This window comes from Zingiber officinale, chromosome 5A (assembly GCF_018446385.1).
Source record: "Zingiber officinale cultivar Zhangliang chromosome 5A, Zo_v1.1, whole genome shotgun sequence".
NCBI lineage: Eukaryota > Viridiplantae > Streptophyta > Magnoliopsida > Zingiberales > Zingiberaceae > Zingiber > Zingiber officinale.
Window position 1 is genome coordinate 7,962,456 of NC_055994.1, and position 18,429 is coordinate 7,980,884.

Here is an 18,429-nt window from a genome sequence, read left to right on the forward strand (position 1 = left end):
ATAGACGCCGGCTTGTCTCTCGATATTTAACGTCGGAGCTCGACGGTCTTCCGCTTGGGGGGTTTATAGACGCCGGCTCGTCTCTCGATTTTTAACGTCGGAGCTCGACGGTCTTCCGCTCGGCTTATTTATAGACGCCGACTCGTCTCTCGATATTTAATGTCGGAGCTCGGCGGTCTTCCGCTCGGCTTATTTATAGACGTCGGCTCGTCTCTCGATATTTAACGTCGGAGCTCGACGGTCTTCCGCTCGGAAGTTTATAGACGCCGGCTCGTCTCTCGATATTTAACGTCGGAGCTCGACGGCCTTTAAGGCTACTTTTAACACAGCGGGTCGGCGAAGATATTTGCCATCTTTATAATTTTGCTTCCTGCGTTACAAGGACATAGGCGACCTAGATGTATATAAATTTACATTTAGCGCACCTTTCACCCAACTCGGATAACGTACTCCCGGCCGAACGGCTAGGGGTCTTCTTCGTCGAGCGCTTGGCTCGGATAACATACTCCCGGCCGAACGGCTCGGGATCTTCTTTGTCGAGCGCTTGGCTCGGATACTGTACTCCTGTCGCGGGGTCTTCCTCGTCAAGCGTTTAGCTCGAATATTATACCTCCGGCTGAACGGCTCGGGGCCTTCGGCGCTTGGCTCAGATACTATTACCTCCGGCCGAACGGCTCGGGGCCTTCATTGTCGAGCCTTTGGCTCGGAAACTATACCTCTGGCCGAACAACTCGGGGCCTTCGTCATCAAGCGTTTGGCTCGAATATTATACCTCCGGCCGAACGGCTCGGGGCCTTCGGTATCGAGCGCTTGGCTCAGATACTATTACCTCCTGCCGAACGGCTCGGGGCCTTCGTCGTTGAGCGCTTGGCTCGAATATTATACCTCCGGCCGAACGGCTCGGGCCTTCTTTCGGAAAATTACGATGAATTCTATGCCCGGAAGAAACTATATCTGAAAGACTAACCTGCCGATCAGCATAAGATCTGACTCAATTTCTCAACTCCTGAATACCCGTGGAGTGAGGTGGATACAATGTACTCGTCGAAATTTATCAAAGCCAGGAGGATGGTGAAACTTCCCGGTTGGTCCTCCATGGCTGCTCGACCCCCCATAGGTGGAGGCGGCCTGCTGCGTTATCGTTTTACTTGAGCCTTCTGCTCCTGTTGCTCCACGAGCCTAACTACTCTTGCCTCTATCAGAGCGTCGAGTTTCTCCATGGAGAGCATCACCGTGTACTGTCGTCCAACCTCGTCCATTGTTTCCGATCGGATGCAGGAGCGTTCCCACAGACGGCGCCAATTTGATCCTGTCCGAATGCTGAACCAACGGACGCTGGGCACGTGGCGCTCCCCGGCTGCTGACGTGGATCTTCGACTGGTTGCACGAAGCTCCGGCGAACCTGCACAGAAGTTGGGCCGGGAAAGGGTTCCCGGCGGCGACCCTCCGACGCTCAAGTCAGGCAAGCAAGTAGTGAAAAAAGTGGCTCCAAAGGTGTACTACGCGTACCTCCGGCGAAGCATGAGGCTCTTTATATAGAGCGGTGAAAGAGCTCCTGCACATCCACCGAGGCGCATACGTGTGCGTAGCCCATACCTCGGTATGTGTCTGTCAGAAAGCTTACCTGACGCCATACTGCTACAGTTCAAGCACGTATCCGATGGGACAACAGAACACCTCGTTGTCAGACTTGGAGTATGACCTAGCCATAGGACTTGACAGCTGTCAGAAGATGTTCTTGTCCTTCTCTACCGACCACAGTCTAGGGCGTCCGGCAGGCCGGCTGGATGGGGAGTACACTCCGACTCCCGCTCGGCGATACACGTCCGACCTCATCTTCCCGGCGGCGACCCTCATCTTACGCGCCGGTCGGACAACACTCACATCACGTCCGGCCTGCCGTTGGCATCGCTATGCTGGGGATATTTTCGGTAGGGTGCTATGTAGGGCCTGTTTAGCAGCATGTCACATGATGGCTTTGGCCGAGCGTGCGGCCCGATCGGCCCTGCGATCTTGTCCGCTGAGCACCGGAACCCTGACTTTCGACAGGGCGCCTTTAACCAACTAGACACCGACCGACCGCCCGGACGGTCGAACCCACCCTTCTCCGGCCGACCACCTGCCACTTTGACTTCCACGTGGCGTTGACCCCACCGGACGGGGGGCCTCTGTTCTTACAACCGGATCACCAACCAATCAAGAGGTGTTTACAAACTACAAGAAAGCAAGTAAAGTTTTCATTTGTATTGCGTACTTTCTTTTTGTTTGTATTATATTTCTTATTTGTGAGCTTGTACAAGGTTTCTCTACTTTCGGAGTATTTCTAAGAATAAATATTTTCATAGTGGAGAATGTGTTTTATGTGAATTCTTAGATTAATTATCTCGTTGAAGTGGATACTAAATAAATCTAGATATTAGCATCACCTTGAGTATTTTCCGCTGCAACTCATTATTGAAAAAATGATTGAAGTTAATCACCCCCTCTAACTTATCGGAATGTCCTAACAAATTACTCTATAATGGTTAGCTGTAGCCATTATAATTATTACTAAAGTGTTAGAATAAAAGATTATGGAGGCCATTTTTATTTTTTTTAAATTTTTTTTAAAGATTTATATAATTTAGAATGTATTTTTCAGCTTAACCCTAAATTATATACCTATTCTATTTGACAAATATATAATAATGCCACTCACAAGTATCTCAAATCAAGGACGATTAACCAGCCAGACCACCTCTTACTCTTGTTTTTGTTTTGTTATGATGTGACCAAGTCGTTATGATGTCGTGGTAGAATATTTAAGTTGTTATCTAAGTATTTTTGGTTCAATTTCTAGGTATGATATATTTGTAAGAAATTTTCCTCTAAATAAGAGATGTAACTAAAGGATACTGGATTTTTGGGTTGGTCATCACATACACTTTCCGATTTATCCTGATGACTCATAGAAAACTTCTATGAGATCGGATCGATCACTCTATAGATAATTAATACTACTAACTAGGATTATCATTATTATCATTTTGTTTTGTTCCGATGCACTTAAAGGCACACCTATCCGGATCTGCATTTTTTCAGTTTTATGTATAAAATTAATTCTGACAAAATAAAATACAAGATTAGTACCCATTTATTTTTAGAAAGCTTTGGATGATATAAGAATATTAAATTATTATCTAGATATATACCATTTGATTCTTAGTTATGATATATTTATAGATTTTTTTTTTCAAATGATGCACATAACGATGGAATACTAAACATCTGGATAGTCCGTCATAAGTACTTAATTTATCCTAACGTCAGATTGAAAATTGAATTGATTATCAGATTTGGTATTACCTAGTTTATATATTTTTTAATATTTTCATGATTTCAGTAGATTTATTAAAATTATTTTTATTGATATTTTTTTAGATTTAATATTTTTTTGGTAATTATTTTTTCCCTATCCATCAATAAAATATTTATGAGCCGGGCAATGGTATAATAAGTCGCCTTCTCAGTTTCGTGTGTATCGAAGAATTCAGTCTCAGTCTGAGTGAATTAATAAATCTAATAATATTTGATTGATTGATGTAAGAATTGATCCTCAATAAAAAAAAAAAAATACTTTTATATAATCGGATCTATTCACTTTTTAAAAACCTTTATAACCTTAAAAAATAATTAAAAAAATTAAAATACTTATGATTAGATGCGTAATCAATTTTTTTAAAAATTCAGTCATCTCACTTATTTTGAATAGGGCCGGTAATAAGTCGAACTTTAATGTATTCAAACTTGTTTGATAAAATAAATAAATCGAGCTTAACCAAATTTAATTAAAATGAATTAAACTTTTAAAATGAATATTCAAGTTTGATTTGATTTATTTTTTATAAACTTTATCTTATTTGAAGATTGACTTGAGCTTTGTTTGTTTAGATATTATCAAGCTCTTAACCAAGATTGGCTTGAGTTTGGTTCGAGCTTGGTTCGAGGTTGATTCGTTTAGATGTTATCAAACTCTCAATTCAAACTTAGTTGATTGTTTGAAACTTTTAGTTATTTGATTGATTATTGAGTTTGATAATTTAAATTTATTTATTTTATTTTATTATTTATTTAATATATTGAAAAGAATTTTATTAATGAATATGATTCGTAAACATTGCTCACGAACATTGTTTATGAATGTTAATAAGCTAAACATATATGTGTTCAAGCTTATTTATTTAATTTAATGAATTATTTAAGTTTGTTTGTTTAATTAATCTTATGTATATTGAACGAGCATAAATAATTTTTATCAAATCGAATACTAAATTTATTCATGAATACTTAAATCATTTACCGTCCTATTTTAAACACATACCCCAATGTTATGAATTTTTTAAACTCTCCAATATGCTCAGGTGGAACTTAAATTCTCGTTATCTAATAATTTCGTCATATGTATTACCATTATAATCCGGGACAATTTTACACCTGTTATTTCTTTTTGTTTTTTTAAACTCGATCACCGCTCGCCAACCTGTTTGACCAACTCACCGGCATCACGTGCAACGGTGGACGGACGTTCAATTCCTCGCGCGGTGGATAACCATTAACCGGCAGTTATCCCGCGCGAAAGGGTACAAGAGCAGGTTGGTCAGCGCCGGCACTGGGCCCCGCTCGATCATTCACGTAGAGCATGAGCCAAAGACAAAAGATGCGGTGGTCGTGGCCCCTCTGTCTGTCTGTCTTTTTATTTATTTATAATAATAATTTAATTAATATATTCTGTTTTTTTTACTGTGAAGAAAAGGAAAAGCAAAAGATAAAGCTAATTGGGAAATCAGAAATGGACCGAGGCATGATTATGATTTATGAATCCCTGCCTCTCTCACTTTTCAGGGAAAGGAGAGGACTGAGGAGAGGGAAATAAAGGCACATCACATTTACTGCTTTCCCTTTCCCTCGCCAAGATGGCGCCCGTTCAATTGGATCATCCTCTCCTCTGACCTGCCGTGCATGCAACCAGCTGCAATTTTAATTCCCATTAATTTCTTTGTCCTTAATTTCCGCACTCCACTGAGATCCAGCTAATTAATGTTTTTGGAGAAAATCAAATTATAAAAATAAAAAGGCTTCTCTTATTTTCATCAAAAGTGCATTTAATGTTAAATTTTATAATGTTTAAATTTATTTAATAGAATAATTAAGCTAAATCAAATAAGTCGAATTTAAAATAAATTAAGTTTGGTTGGTTTACATGTTGAAATTATAATATAACTTTATCTGTTTCTTTTTTATTTATTATGTCAATAAGAGTTTTATTGAATTTATAAATTTTGTTTAAAAATATTATTATGAACCATTCATAGTCTCTTTTATTTTGGACACAATCTCTATTTTTGAATATTAACAAGTTGAATATAAATATGTTCAGATTTAGTTATTTTATTTAATAAGTTTTTCAAATTTTTTTAATTGGTGTGTATTAGATGAACATAAATAAATTTGAACATCAAACTTGCCCACTAATATTTGATTCATTACTAACCCTAAGTACATTATTATTATTATTAAATAAAAAATATTATCATATTTTATATTTTAAAAATATTTTTATTTGAAAATTGTTATAATGGTTAGAACTATTATAATATATACCTAAAGTAGTAGATAGTCATAGTTGAAGTAAATGGGTTGATTCATTATTAACCCTAAGTACATTATTATTATTATTAAATAAAAAATAGTATCATTTTTTAATATTTTAAAAATATTTCTATATTTTAACATCGTGATAATGGTGATTGGTTAGGGCCATTATAATATATACCTACAATAGTCACAGTGGAAGTAAAAGTTTAGTATCATCGATTTCGATTTTATAGTAAAATATAAGTAGATAAATTATAAAGAATATTTTATCCTAGTGCAATGATTCTTTATATACGGACGAAGTAATGTCTATCTAAATCATAACCCTAGGGTGAGTAGGGTCTAACGATAGTGAGAAGGAGATTTATGGTGCGAGAAAGGAAAAAAAGTGAAAGAAAGAGGAAGATAATAAGGGTGACGGTGTCCCACAGCTTAAGATTAACCTGAGTAAATTATCCGAGCTAATTTAATCATTACCTTTATATAAAAAAAGTTAAACATCCAACGAAATATTTTAAATCACTTGAAAATTAACCTTTTAACTTTATAATGATAGATAGTCATAATTTTCTTAATTAATATTAGATATCTAATTTTTTAAACCAACTACTTATTTATATTAATTATCTAATTTTTTAAACCAACTACTTACAGGAGTGAGTGAAAATATCTATCAATTTTTCTACATGCCACTACTAATATATAAATAGTACATCATTCAATACAGTAGTAAAACTAAATTATTTTAGCTTTACCAAAGTCTCTTAATAGTTATAATTAAATTACTTTAATTTAAATAAAATATATTATAAAACAATATTATTATATAAAAAATATTAATATTTTAAAAATCACTTTATTATTGTAACCGCTACGAAGGTAATTGATATAATAATATTAAAATAAAATTTTATTTTAGGTAAAAAATTGTTAGAGTGAAAATTTAATATATATATATTTTTAAAAAACAGCGATAATGCCAAAAATTGTAGTTGACCACCTCAAATACCAAAATTTCCTTTGAAATATTTAATCAATCACCAGGACAATAAATTGGTTGTCTCCTACTATTAAATTATTTTAAGACATTATAAAAATAAATAAATAAATATATAATAAATCTATTTTTCAATTGATGGTTAGACGTAATATTTTATATCGAACTGGACCCGAACGCGTCGGCCGAACCCACCAACTCATCATTGTGCAATCGTCGTCGACGATGGCAGTATCGTAATTTCCAGAGAAACGTCTCCCCTGGTTCGGTTGCACGGATCTTGATGAAGATGGACCGGTCGGATCATTTGGTCGTGGGGAGGTGAAGTGTTCCGGCGGAGCAGCGGAAAGGCTGCCGGTTCTGTGATTCATCGCATCTGCCGGTGCCGCCATTAAAGAAAGGAATTAATGGAGGAGCTCTCCGGGTGCTCTCAAAAGCCTCGCTCGTTTGGCGTTCATGTCGGTGGACGCTTGCGGGGGATGATGGGCTCGGCTGCTGTCTCAGTCTCGGTCTGTGTTTGATGATGGTTGTTTTTGCTTTCGGAGGTCGAGGTGTCTGACTGTCCTTGGTGTACGCGAGCTCGGGCAGCCAATGCCGGATGTTTTTGGCGTAATCTTTTTGTTCGGTCGGAGACGCAGTGCTCAGGCGTTGGCAACCTGGAGTTTCGGAGGAGAGATGCGAATTTAGGGGGGTAAATGAGTGTTGATGGTTGGCAGTCCTGCTATTTGAAGACAACGGTGCGACATTTCTCTAGCAGATTTTGTTTGATTAGGGCTTCATGCAGTGATTCTACAAAATAGAGGAAGGCGCCTGACTGTATTGTAAAGGTCAATCAATTTTGTTTTCCTAAATGATGCCGTCGTGTTTCTTTTCTGTTTGATTTCATCGCGGAGCAGTGAACCGGAAAGGGATAGCTATTAGCTGTTATCTTTTCTCTCGAGCAAACGGAGATGCATTCGCTTAGTAGTAGATTATGTGCTGGTGGAGTGATAGTTCTGATATAGAATCTGCAGTGCCGATAAAGAAATTTGTTTGCATCATATTCGGTTGGGCTATTAGCTCCAAGGAGGGTGATCCTGGTGAAACTTGATCAGCAATGCCAAGCATTAGAGCTCCATCATCAAAAAGGACTGCAAGTCTATTGGTATGCCTTTCGATTAGTAAAAGTTTGATAATTTTTCAAAAGAGTTACTATAATGCCACATTCTGGTTTCTTTGTGTAGGTGGCAGTAAAATGCAGACCACTGACTGAAGCAGAACAAAAGCAGTGCAGGCATATTATTCAAGTTACGGATGATAAGGTGTTAACTATTATTTATGTTTTCCCTATTCTTTGTCAAGTAAAATTTTCTCTCTCTGGAGTCCAGCCGTGATGATGATTGTTTCCTACTTCACAGAGCTTAATTGTCTTAGATCCTGACCTGTCAAAGGACTATCTTGACCTCATACAAAATCGGACTAAAGAAAGAAGATATAACTTTGATCATGTATTTGGACCTGGTTGTTCCAATGTGGTATGTGCTATTTATTTATTTTCCTTGTGTTTCTGTTTTATGTATTTCCCCCCCTTTTTTCCACATGTTATTTCAGAGCTCCAACTTTCTTCATGAGCTCATAACAGTATTTAATCATGCATAGCGAGCATCGGAGAGTCTGTGCAAATGTGACAGAGCTTAGCTAGATAATGCTACAAATGCATTGACACTTTTATTTTTTAAAGTTGTGAATCTAATTACTGGGATATATTCCTCAAGTGAATTGCTACATTAACTTGACCATCTCAAAGTTTCTTACATTATTAAATTTCTTTTTATCTCTTCACCAGGAAAAGGCTATTACTTTTGTATTGAGGGAGCATGCATGAATATTGCTTGTGAAAGTCACTGTTTATATTTGAGTGATGATTACATAATCAATTTTGTCAACGCACATTATCATGCTATTTTTCAAAATTTTATAAAATTTAATGCATATATATATAATGTCTCAATGTAACTCAATGTATCATAACTTTTTCATCTTAACATTATTCTCATGCGCATCAAGTTCTTTGATAGATATTTTTCTAGCATTTGTTCACTGGAATTGTTTTTGGCATGAACAGGATGTTTACCGAAACATATCATCAACCATTGCTGGTGTCATTCAAGGTCTTAATGCCACTGTATTTGCATATGGCTCAACAGGAAGGTATTTATGTTTCGATATGCGTTTCACCATCTTTTTAATTATCATCCAATTTCAATAAAAATGATTTCTAGTTATGTAATCAGGGCAGCTCTAAGTCTTTATGAACGACAAAATCAAGAGCTACATTATTTGTTTTTGTTGGAAGGGGAAGACTAAAAGCCATCCCTCTGCGTATGTTAATAAGTAGGGTAAATTACAGTGATCAGCTTATAGACATTAGGGAGAAGAGCTACAATTTCTCATGATATTTCTCACTTGGATTCTGGCAGCAATAGATCCTTATGAATGACAGAATCTACATTTTGTTTTTTGTTGGAAGGGGAAAGACCAAAAGCCTCCCCACCATGTATATTTATAAATAGGGTAAATTATATAGGTCAGGTAGGACAAACTTCAATGAGAAGAGCTACAATTTCTCACGATATCTCTCATTTGTTTTCTGATCTATTTGATTCTTTTAAGAAACAGCTAACACTGTGTAGAGATTGATGCTAAGTAACCCAAGGAACATATGGGTGGTTGAAAAAAGCTGGAATTTGTTTCATTCAAGTAATTTCCCTTCTATTCTAGCAAATAAATATTGAAATGATATCCATTTTTCCACAAAATTAGACCTAGAGAGAAAATAATTTCTCCTTTATGTATATTCCTACAATTAGAAATACAATCAAATTCTAGTCCTCTCTTCAAATACACCTCGTGGCAAATGGAATTCTCTTCATTTGCTAAAAATTGTGGTTAAATAAGGTAGATGTACATGACCACAAAATATATTCAGTCTCTTTATTATACAGTCAAATATCTATATGTTTGACACTTCACATTTGACTATGTTGGCTTTCATTTTGCTTCTTCATGTTATTAGAATGCAAGACAACTAACAGAGCTCCTTGCTCTCAGTTTATATTCTGTTTATCATTCTCTTTGTAGGTGATTTTGACTCTTTAATAAAATTGTTCCTTCGTTGATTAAGATACGAATCTCAGATAGTCTCTTTTACAGTGGTAAAACTTACACAATGGTTGGAATCCCCAAAGACCCTGGACTCATGGTCCTTAGTTTGCATACCATATTTGATCTTATCAAGAAGGATAAGACTTCAGACATTTTTGAAGTATCTTGTACATATCTCGAAGTATATAATGAAGTATGGTTCCCCTTTCTTCACTAGTAATATTAAATGTTTATCTTTGTTGTTCTCCAACTTCACAAGCACTAAAATCATTTGACCTTCTGCAATTACAGGTTATCTATGATTTGCTTGAAAAATCTTCAGGCCATTTGGAACTTAGAGAAGATCCCCAACATGGTGTTATAGTTGCTGGTTTAAGAAGCATTAAGGTCCTTGTCCTTATCTTTGTATTTTCTATTTTGTATACATAGTACAAAAAATGCCTTTTGTAAGCAAAGCAGCAACTAGAATTGTCTTCCCCTTTTCTCTTTCTTAGTTGTTTTCTGTTATGTAAATTTAAATTTCTTAAACAATCTGAATGAATTTGCTTTAGTAGTTTTTTATGTTAAAGTTTTCTTTGTATAATTAATTTTGATGGCGCAAGAGTTATTTCTTAATCTAGTTCTCTGTGTAGTTGTCCCACGGTGATCTGCTTCAGGTAGTTTGATTCTTGTAAATCTCATTGTTATTTGAATTGCCAATTGACTAAGCTATTGTCTGTCAACCTTTTTCACTGGTTCTCCCTGACAATGGAAGTAATTTGTTTTCTTGTTGATCAAAATTCATCTGTAATGCAATAACATATTGTTTCAACCTGAAACATCAGCAATGTACCTAACCTTCTCTCCTTGGCGCCATGCTTGTATTGAAAATTTTCTCTTCATATTGTTTGTATTGTGCTATTATAATTGACTCATATGCCCTTCTGTTTTTAACAATTTTTCATATAATCTTTTAATTGTCTGCTCTCTTCAGGTTCAGTCAGCTGACAGGATTCTTGAATTGTTGAATCTTGGAAATAGTAGGCGCAAGACTGAAAGCACTGAAGCAAATGCAACCTCATCACGGTAATCTGTTATCTTTGTGCCCGTTAGTGTCATATACTACTGTACACTAGGATCCAACAGCTGAATCCTTTCTTTTCATTTAATTCTAACCAACGTGATGTTTATTGATATCAAGCTCCTTTATCCATGCTACATTGCTTATTTAATGATTCAATTCTGCCATGCACCTCCCAAAATACTCAATGATTAAGTTTCTACAGCATGCAGACCCACTATACTAATCTTTTCATAAATATTTATGTAAAGTTCGCATGCAGTACTGGAGATTAGTGTGAAAAGAAAGCAGAAAAATCAGTATCAGAGTCGGGTTCTCCGTGGAAGACTTGCATTAGTTGATCTTGCTGGCAGGTGGATGGCTACACGTAGCTTTCTATAGTTTGCCTCTTCCAACATGTTGGCGAGAAAAACTCACAACACTACTCATTATGCACTCTCCATGCAGTGAAAGGGCTTCTGAGACTAATAGCGGAGGCCATAAGTTGAGGGATGGAGCTAATATCAATAAGTCACTCCTTGCTTTGGCAAATTGCATAAATGCTCTAGGAAAGCAACAAAAGAAGGGTCTTGCATATGTCCCTTATCGCAACAGGTGCATCAATTTTTTCCAATCAAAATTGTTAATCTAGTTATTGACACCAAATATTGTCCACAGCAAGTTGACTCGTATCCTAAAGGATGGACTTAGTGGTAATTGCCAAACAATAATGGTTGCAACTATATCACCTGCTGACGATCAATATCACCACACTATCAATACACTGAAATATGCTGATCGAGCTAAGGAGATCAAAACCCAAGTCCATGTAAGACTGACGTTAATATTGAATTGACTTTGTCGTCATATTTTAATCTTTTTTTACTCTGTTTCTTCATGAAGATCAGTTACTAAAATTGGCAGATTGGGGGATGAAAGTTTGTGTACAGTCCTCAAGCCTTATATTTTTGAAATTACAAAGCATAAATAATAATAGCATCATATAACAGAACACTAGAATGCATTTTTTGTACTTTTCTGGATATTCCATTTACATGACATTGACGTCCAAAGGAATGGATTTAGCTGGAATATGATGATGTTTGATCTTTCTTAGAAAAACATAGGGACAGTTGATACTCATGTTGCAGACTACCAACGGATGATTGATAGTCTCCAGGTAAACCTATTGACAGAACTATCCTTTTTTATTGGTTTAGAGATTTTCTTTAGAAGTCATGGATTGATTGTGTTATGCAGATTGAGGTTTGTCGACTCAGAAAGGAGTTAGCTGAAAAGGAATCACAGTTGAGCACAAAACCTGCAGAAAGGGCTTCGGATGATGAACATTCATGTTTGAATATGTTAAGTCGTGAAACAAGTGAGAATGTACAGGAACACATAAATCTACAGAAGGCTCTGTTTGAGCTTGAAGAAACTAATATACGCAATCGCACTGAGCTTCAACGTCTTGATGATGCTATTGCCATGCAAGAGGTTACATCTGTAATGTTTCCTTGCATTTGGTCATTTGATTTCTATTTATATAAGTTAACTTTTTCTTGATAATTCATATTTGTTTGTGAATCTAGTGGTTATTCAATTACATCTTGGAGATGCAGAGATGCACTGAGTGAATTAACATCCATAGTATCTTAGACCTGGAACCATTTTCCCTCATCTTGCTATCAAGTTGTGTATTTGATCGGAATATCCACCTTCAGCTTTTAGAAAACTATGATTCTCGAATAAATCCACAAAATAATATTTTTCAGATGATAGAGTTTCCCCCTTTTTTTTCATCAACGTTCATGAATTAAAAGAAACAGCGCTAGTGATCTCTCAGTCAATCTGTCTTTGGGCCATTACTATCGCAGGTTGTGTATGTTATTGGTAATAGGCATTATTAGTATTAGGAGTCAAACATCCCCTATATACATTGGAGGAAACGACAAAAAAATATGAAGAATAGCAGAAATCCAGAAACAAACAAGATAAAATAAGAGATAAATTTTTCATAGATCAAGATAATTGTTTACATTTATGGTGGCATGAAGAGTTCTTATAGTCACAAGAATAGCATGCAAGAGGATGCTTACTTCCTCTTATAATGCAACTGGTCTAGGGCATACAGTGAAAAAAATGATTGGGTATTAAAGTGAAACCCAGTCGGAGTAGGAAGACCTAATAAACAATGCAAAATAGCAGCGCCAGATAGTAAGGAGTTGAAGGTTTAAATTCTAAACAATAGAAAATTGCTTCGTCATTTATGACTTCCATGCTATGCAAGTTTTAAGTTGCAACGGATGCTTTTGATTTTGAATATATTGACTATACCCCATTTTTATCTCTCTTTGTGCTCATGGGGCTTATGGTACCAGAGAGCAGTCTAGTAAATTAGCTATGTGGTCGACCTAAATAATCCTGTGATGCCACTTTGACAAGGTGAAGTATGTGATAATGTGAAGTCTTATATTTGTCAAGTTTTTGTTCTATGCTGTTTTTTCTTCCATTTAACCTCTTGGTAAGTGGTCCATAGAAGTCCTTGTGCAATTTGATTTATAATGAAACAAAAGAATGAGTAACACACAAACTACTATCGTCGCATAGAATTTGATTTAATCATCCCTTTATTTACTTGGCAAATGGACTTAGAATGGATGGATAAATGGACCTATCAGAATATGCTCCCTTATTTTTTATCAATCCAAATCAGGAAGATCAAAGAGGTATCAATGTTTTAAAGTTACTTTGGTTCCTATCCGTCCATCCATCCAAAGTAAATAACTTGATGACAATGCTTGGATCTCATCCATCCATCCTGTCATCATTTCATCCAACTTCAGTCATCAATTCTTTATTCGTCAAACCAAGTATGCAAATCCTTGGAGTGCTAATGCCTATTTACTGGGTCTCATTGGTCACTTAACATATTTTGTTTAAAGAAAACATTGTTCTGTCTTGTCACTGAACTTGGATGAGTTTGTGCTTTTTATGCCTTACTGATCGTTCACCTTCATCATGTTAAGTAAAGAACCTTGTAATTTAAAGATTGTAGAATGTTTAGCCATTGACTTATGCCACTGAGCTTTCTGTATATTTAGGGAGTCGAGAAAGATGGAGCTGTTGTGCGAGCATTAAGATCAAGGAGACAAGTTATCTTGGACAACATCCGTGATAATGATGAAGCTGGTGCTGCTTATAGAAAGGTTGCCCTCAAAGAATCTTTTGAATTGACAGTTTAGTTTACTAAATAATTTTCTTTTTTTTCACACAGGATATACAGATCAATGAAAAACATCGAAATCAGCTACAAAATATGATTGATGAAGCCATCAACAACAATGGCAACAAAACATATCTCCAGATTCTTAGCCAATACCGACTTCTTGTGAGTACTAAAGCAATGCCATATTCAAATGAATGTTTTCTATAAATGATTCAATCTGACGCTTGAAAAAAATACAGGGTATGGCAAATACTGAGCTTCATTTTGAAATGGCAATGAGAGACCAAGTCATACATGATCAGAGAGAAGCAATCAGGACCCTTTGGAATTTGCTTTTGGGATTAGGACTCGACGAACAACAAATTACAGATCTGGCTGCTAAACAAGGTATCAAAATAGAAGTATCTTCTCCTCGAGCAAGTTACCTAAGCATGAAGCAATCACCAGTGGGTTACCACGCCAAAATCCCGCCATTCATACATCCTAGTTCAAACTCTCAAATATATCCTTCTAATGCTTGCATCTTCCAGCAACACCAAGGTTGTAGCTCCGTAGCTTATGTGAGATCCCAAACCAACAATCCTACTGTCTGCAGGGAGGAGCACTCTAGTTCTTATTATTCACACTCGCACAATCACTCACACTTATTTTCCGGATTGGGAGAAAGAGGGTCCGGCAGAAGACTGAGTCCATCATTCTATACGCCTGAAAAAACTACCCAAGATGCAAGCAGCTTCTACCCGGCAGTGAAATCTCTACCATCCTTTTGCAGCAAAGAACAGTCATCTTCTGGCAAGGATTTGTTCAATCAACCAAAGGTACTCATTTTGTTCAACATGCACGTCTCCATAGTTTGTACATCCTCATCTCTACCAGGGTGATTTTTGCTTTGCTGTTGAGTGACCTCAAGGAGAGTTAGAGGACACCATCTTAAGAATTCATCCATCACCATTTTTAGTTGGGCTAGCAAACCAAGCACCTTAATTGAGCTTGAAACAATGCAGAAACAATATGAATCTGCAGTTATTAGATCAATGATCTTTCCCCCCATTCTATTTGTCACCTTGGATTAAGTTGTCATATTTTAACAGTTGTCTCCATATAAGGATGTGATCATTTTCCTCCTAATCTCTTTGATTTTGGCAGCGAGAACCATGGTTTCCATGTAGGCAGAATCTGGAGGGTTGTTCCGTGACTGGATCGAACCACCAACACTCCTACGATGAACTAGCAAGCTATGGTGGTGCCAATTGTGGATTACATGATAATTGTCGTCTCCGCCACTCATCGACAAGGCATCCAGATTTTGTGCCATATGATACAGTCGGTATGAGGCCTTTTAATTTACCAGGGCTCTGATTGCTAGTTTTGTACATTTCTCTTCTCTTTTGTGCTATTTATCCTTAATTCCTGTACATAAGATTCTGTTGATTCTGATTTAGGCATTAGAAGGCAGTACTCTAAATTGTTACCTTTATGTTCTGTCTCTGAATGTCATCAAATTTATTTTTGTATTCAGATCACTTCAAAGTGATCATATACAATGATGATCACAATGACTCGAAGATGGATGAACCAAACAATTATAATCGGTATTTAATTTCTTATATTATTATAATGCTCACATGATTATATAAAAATGATGATAGTATAGAACAAGGAATGTATAAAAGAAAATTTATCCATTAGTAATGTATTAAATGGAAATCTATTAATTAATGATAATAAAAAAAATTGGATAAGAATCTGAGCGCAATTATATAAAGACAGTTTTTTTTTTTCACAATTAAATGTTGGCAAAAAATTTAAAAGCCAAAAATAGCGAGAGTTAATTTTTGCTGATTAGTATAAAGTGAAGAAACGAGAAAGAAATAATCTTAACGTATATCAATAAAATAAAAGAAATTAAAAGGAACATTCATTTTTTTTTCACAGTGTACTTAAATTCTGTCTTACTCCAACTAGTTCTAGCTCCAGCTCCTTGCCAACTAAATTAAACATATATATTTCTGGATAATTACTGTTTAATTAAAATCTAACTATCAAGCCTTCAATAAATACCATTTTTTTATTATTTTAAAATTTAGAATAATCACAAATTAATTCCTCGTGATTTATTGAATATATACAATACTGACAAATTGTCTCAATATGAGATAAATCATGAATAATGTGATGTTACAATTTTTTTTTAAAAAAAATAGTTCGATGTATGAAATTTTCATTATATAAAATTTCGAAGAAGGATGTTATTTTTTATAAGACAATTTTATTGTTAAGCTAAAGCAACAATGTAATGTTATATACTTCTAAAATTAGTGATTGGAGTCTTGCAAGCCAAATTTAGGGTTGATAATATAAGGTTTTGAAAGATCATTACGATCTAATTAATATTTTTTAAAAATATATATTATTAAATGGTGGTGAATAGAGGGCATGTAATAGATTTTTCAGATCGACATCAAGGCATTCAGAATTTAAATATAAATTTTGACTAAATTCTTGCCTTCAACAGGAATATAAAAGCTGAGTACCTGCCAAAAGGAAAAAAAATATATATATATATATTTTGCTCTGAACGTTGAATTCGTGAATTGCATTCCATATTTGGCAGGTCGTCGGACCATCTCGTCTATAAATACCCTAAACCTGAAATGGAGCAGCAAGCAGTCGCCGGAGGTAGCTAGTGGCGATGGTGAGGGGGAGGAAGACGACGAGGGGCAAGCAGAAGATCGAGATCAAGAAGATCGAGGACGAAGATGCGCGTTACATCAGCTTCTCGAAGCGCCGGAACGGGATCTACGCCAAGGCCAGCGACCTCGCCACCCTCTGCGGCGTCGAGATCGCCGTGGTCGTCTTCTCCCCCACCGGCAGGCCCCACTCCTTCGGCAGCCCCTCTGTCATGTCCATCATGGATTGATTCGTCTCCGGCGACCCCTACAGGATGCCCAACGCGATCGCCGGAATCTACCAACGAAAGCAGGTCAGTGTCAATTCGCTCGCCGCCGGCCGGCCAGCCGGCCGGCGCTTGTTTAAGAATAACTCTGAGCTGATTTCGGTCGACGGCCGCAGATGGTGAAGGAGCTGAACCAGCAGCTGACGGAGGTGGTCAGAGAATTCGAGGAGATCAAGGCGCAGCGGGCGGCCCTGGAGCAACGCCGCGCGGAGGCCATCAAGGGCTTGGAGTGGATGGACAACATCGCCGGCATGGGCCGCCAGGAGCTCTTCAAAGCGATGGAGTTTCTCGAGAATATCAAGTTCCGCGCGGAAGCCCGATTGAGGGAGCACCTGAGCATGGCCGGCGCAGGCAACACCAGCGCGGCCGGCGGCAGAAACGCCCTTGTGCCCAGAAACGTCGACGCCTTCTCTGCACCGGCGAGCCAAACTCCCGTCCTCAGAGGTGGTGGTGGAGCTGGAGGATATGTGAACGCGACTCCCTTCAATGGAGGAGGACTTCTCGGTGCTTACAACTACATGAGCATCTTGACCTCCGTGCATCGAGGAGTATACGTCAATCCAGCTTCCATCCATGGAGGAGGCTTCCCTAACTCCCTAGCCATTAGAGGCGGCGGCGGCGGCGGCGCTGCCGGCGGATATATGATTCCTCTGACAGATTCTCTTGCGGCGGCAGAGTCGGAGCCAAACCCACAAGATACAGAGCACTGCTATTCCGGCAACCTCTTCGATCGGATTTGATTGACCTCCATCTGCAATTCCTCAAAGTTGACTCGTCTCTTGCTCCTTTTTATTTTCTGTCAAAATGGTGAACAATGCTGGAAACTTTGCCTTAGTGTTTGCTTGAATTCCTTCCTGGTTCTTACTGTAGAACTTTGATCCTTCTTTTAAAATTTTTATTTTCAGTAATCAGATATTCTCCTAGTTTGACTTGACTCCAGTCTTCCATTGAGGATATTTAGCAATATTTTTTTTTTTGATAAAAGGACTTTCTTGTTTCAGTTGTTTAGTAATTTATTTTTCAAATTATGATTAGTTTCACTTTGCATTCTATGATTTTAAAAAGTTTTTATTTGGAAAGTGAGTTAGTTTAGTGCATATGTGTGTGGCCACGAATAAGGAAGGGTTTTTAATTAGGAAGAATTAATTACTCTCAATTTTGAGGTTTCACTTGCACTTGTTTGGGAGTTAATGGTTGTCAAATGACCCTAATTGGATTAATGTCTTTTGTTTTGTTTACTTTTGGTTTTAAATTTGAGGTTCATTTTAAGGTTTGCATTGAATCTATTGACATGAATAATGAATTCATATCAATGTTAATCCTTCAATAGCTTTAGGGCTTTGAATTCCATTTCATTCTAAGGATGTTGGTTGCTCTAGACGGATAATCACTAGTATTTTCTGATTTATTTGACGGACGAAATGTAAAGT

General features: G+C 37.0%; 1 protein-coding gene across 3 annotated transcripts; it reads left to right on the plus strand.

Moving 5' to 3' along the window:
* The first annotated feature begins 6,951 nt into the window (after positions 1-6,951).
* LOC121979649 (kinesin-like protein KIN-8B) lies at positions 6,952-17,697 on the plus strand. Of its 3 annotated transcripts, XM_042531642.1 has the most exons (19): positions 6,952-7,368; positions 7,528-7,775; positions 7,855-7,932; positions 8,029-8,145; positions 8,736-8,821; positions 9,824-9,968; positions 10,067-10,162; positions 10,749-10,840; positions 11,087-11,188; positions 11,283-11,429; positions 11,493-11,643; positions 11,932-11,994; positions 12,075-12,320; positions 13,919-14,023; positions 14,092-14,205; positions 14,283-14,861; positions 15,190-15,370; positions 16,658-17,026; positions 17,116-17,697. In XM_042531642.1, the coding sequence occupies exons 2-19, from the start codon at positions 7,728-7,730 to the stop codon at positions 17,589-17,591; spliced, it is 3,195 nt and encodes a 1,064-aa protein (XP_042387576.1). In that variant the 5' UTR covers positions 6,952-7,368; positions 7,528-7,727; the 3' UTR covers positions 17,592-17,697. The 3 variants fall into 3 exon arrangements, with proteins under 3 accessions (XP_042387576.1, XP_042387575.1, XP_042387577.1); XM_042531641.1 differs by having other exon boundaries at positions 6,952-7,775; XM_042531643.1 differs by having other exon boundaries at positions 6,953-7,775; positions 12,075-12,311; positions 17,116-17,695.
* The last annotated feature ends 732 nt before the right edge of the window (positions 17,698-18,429 follow it).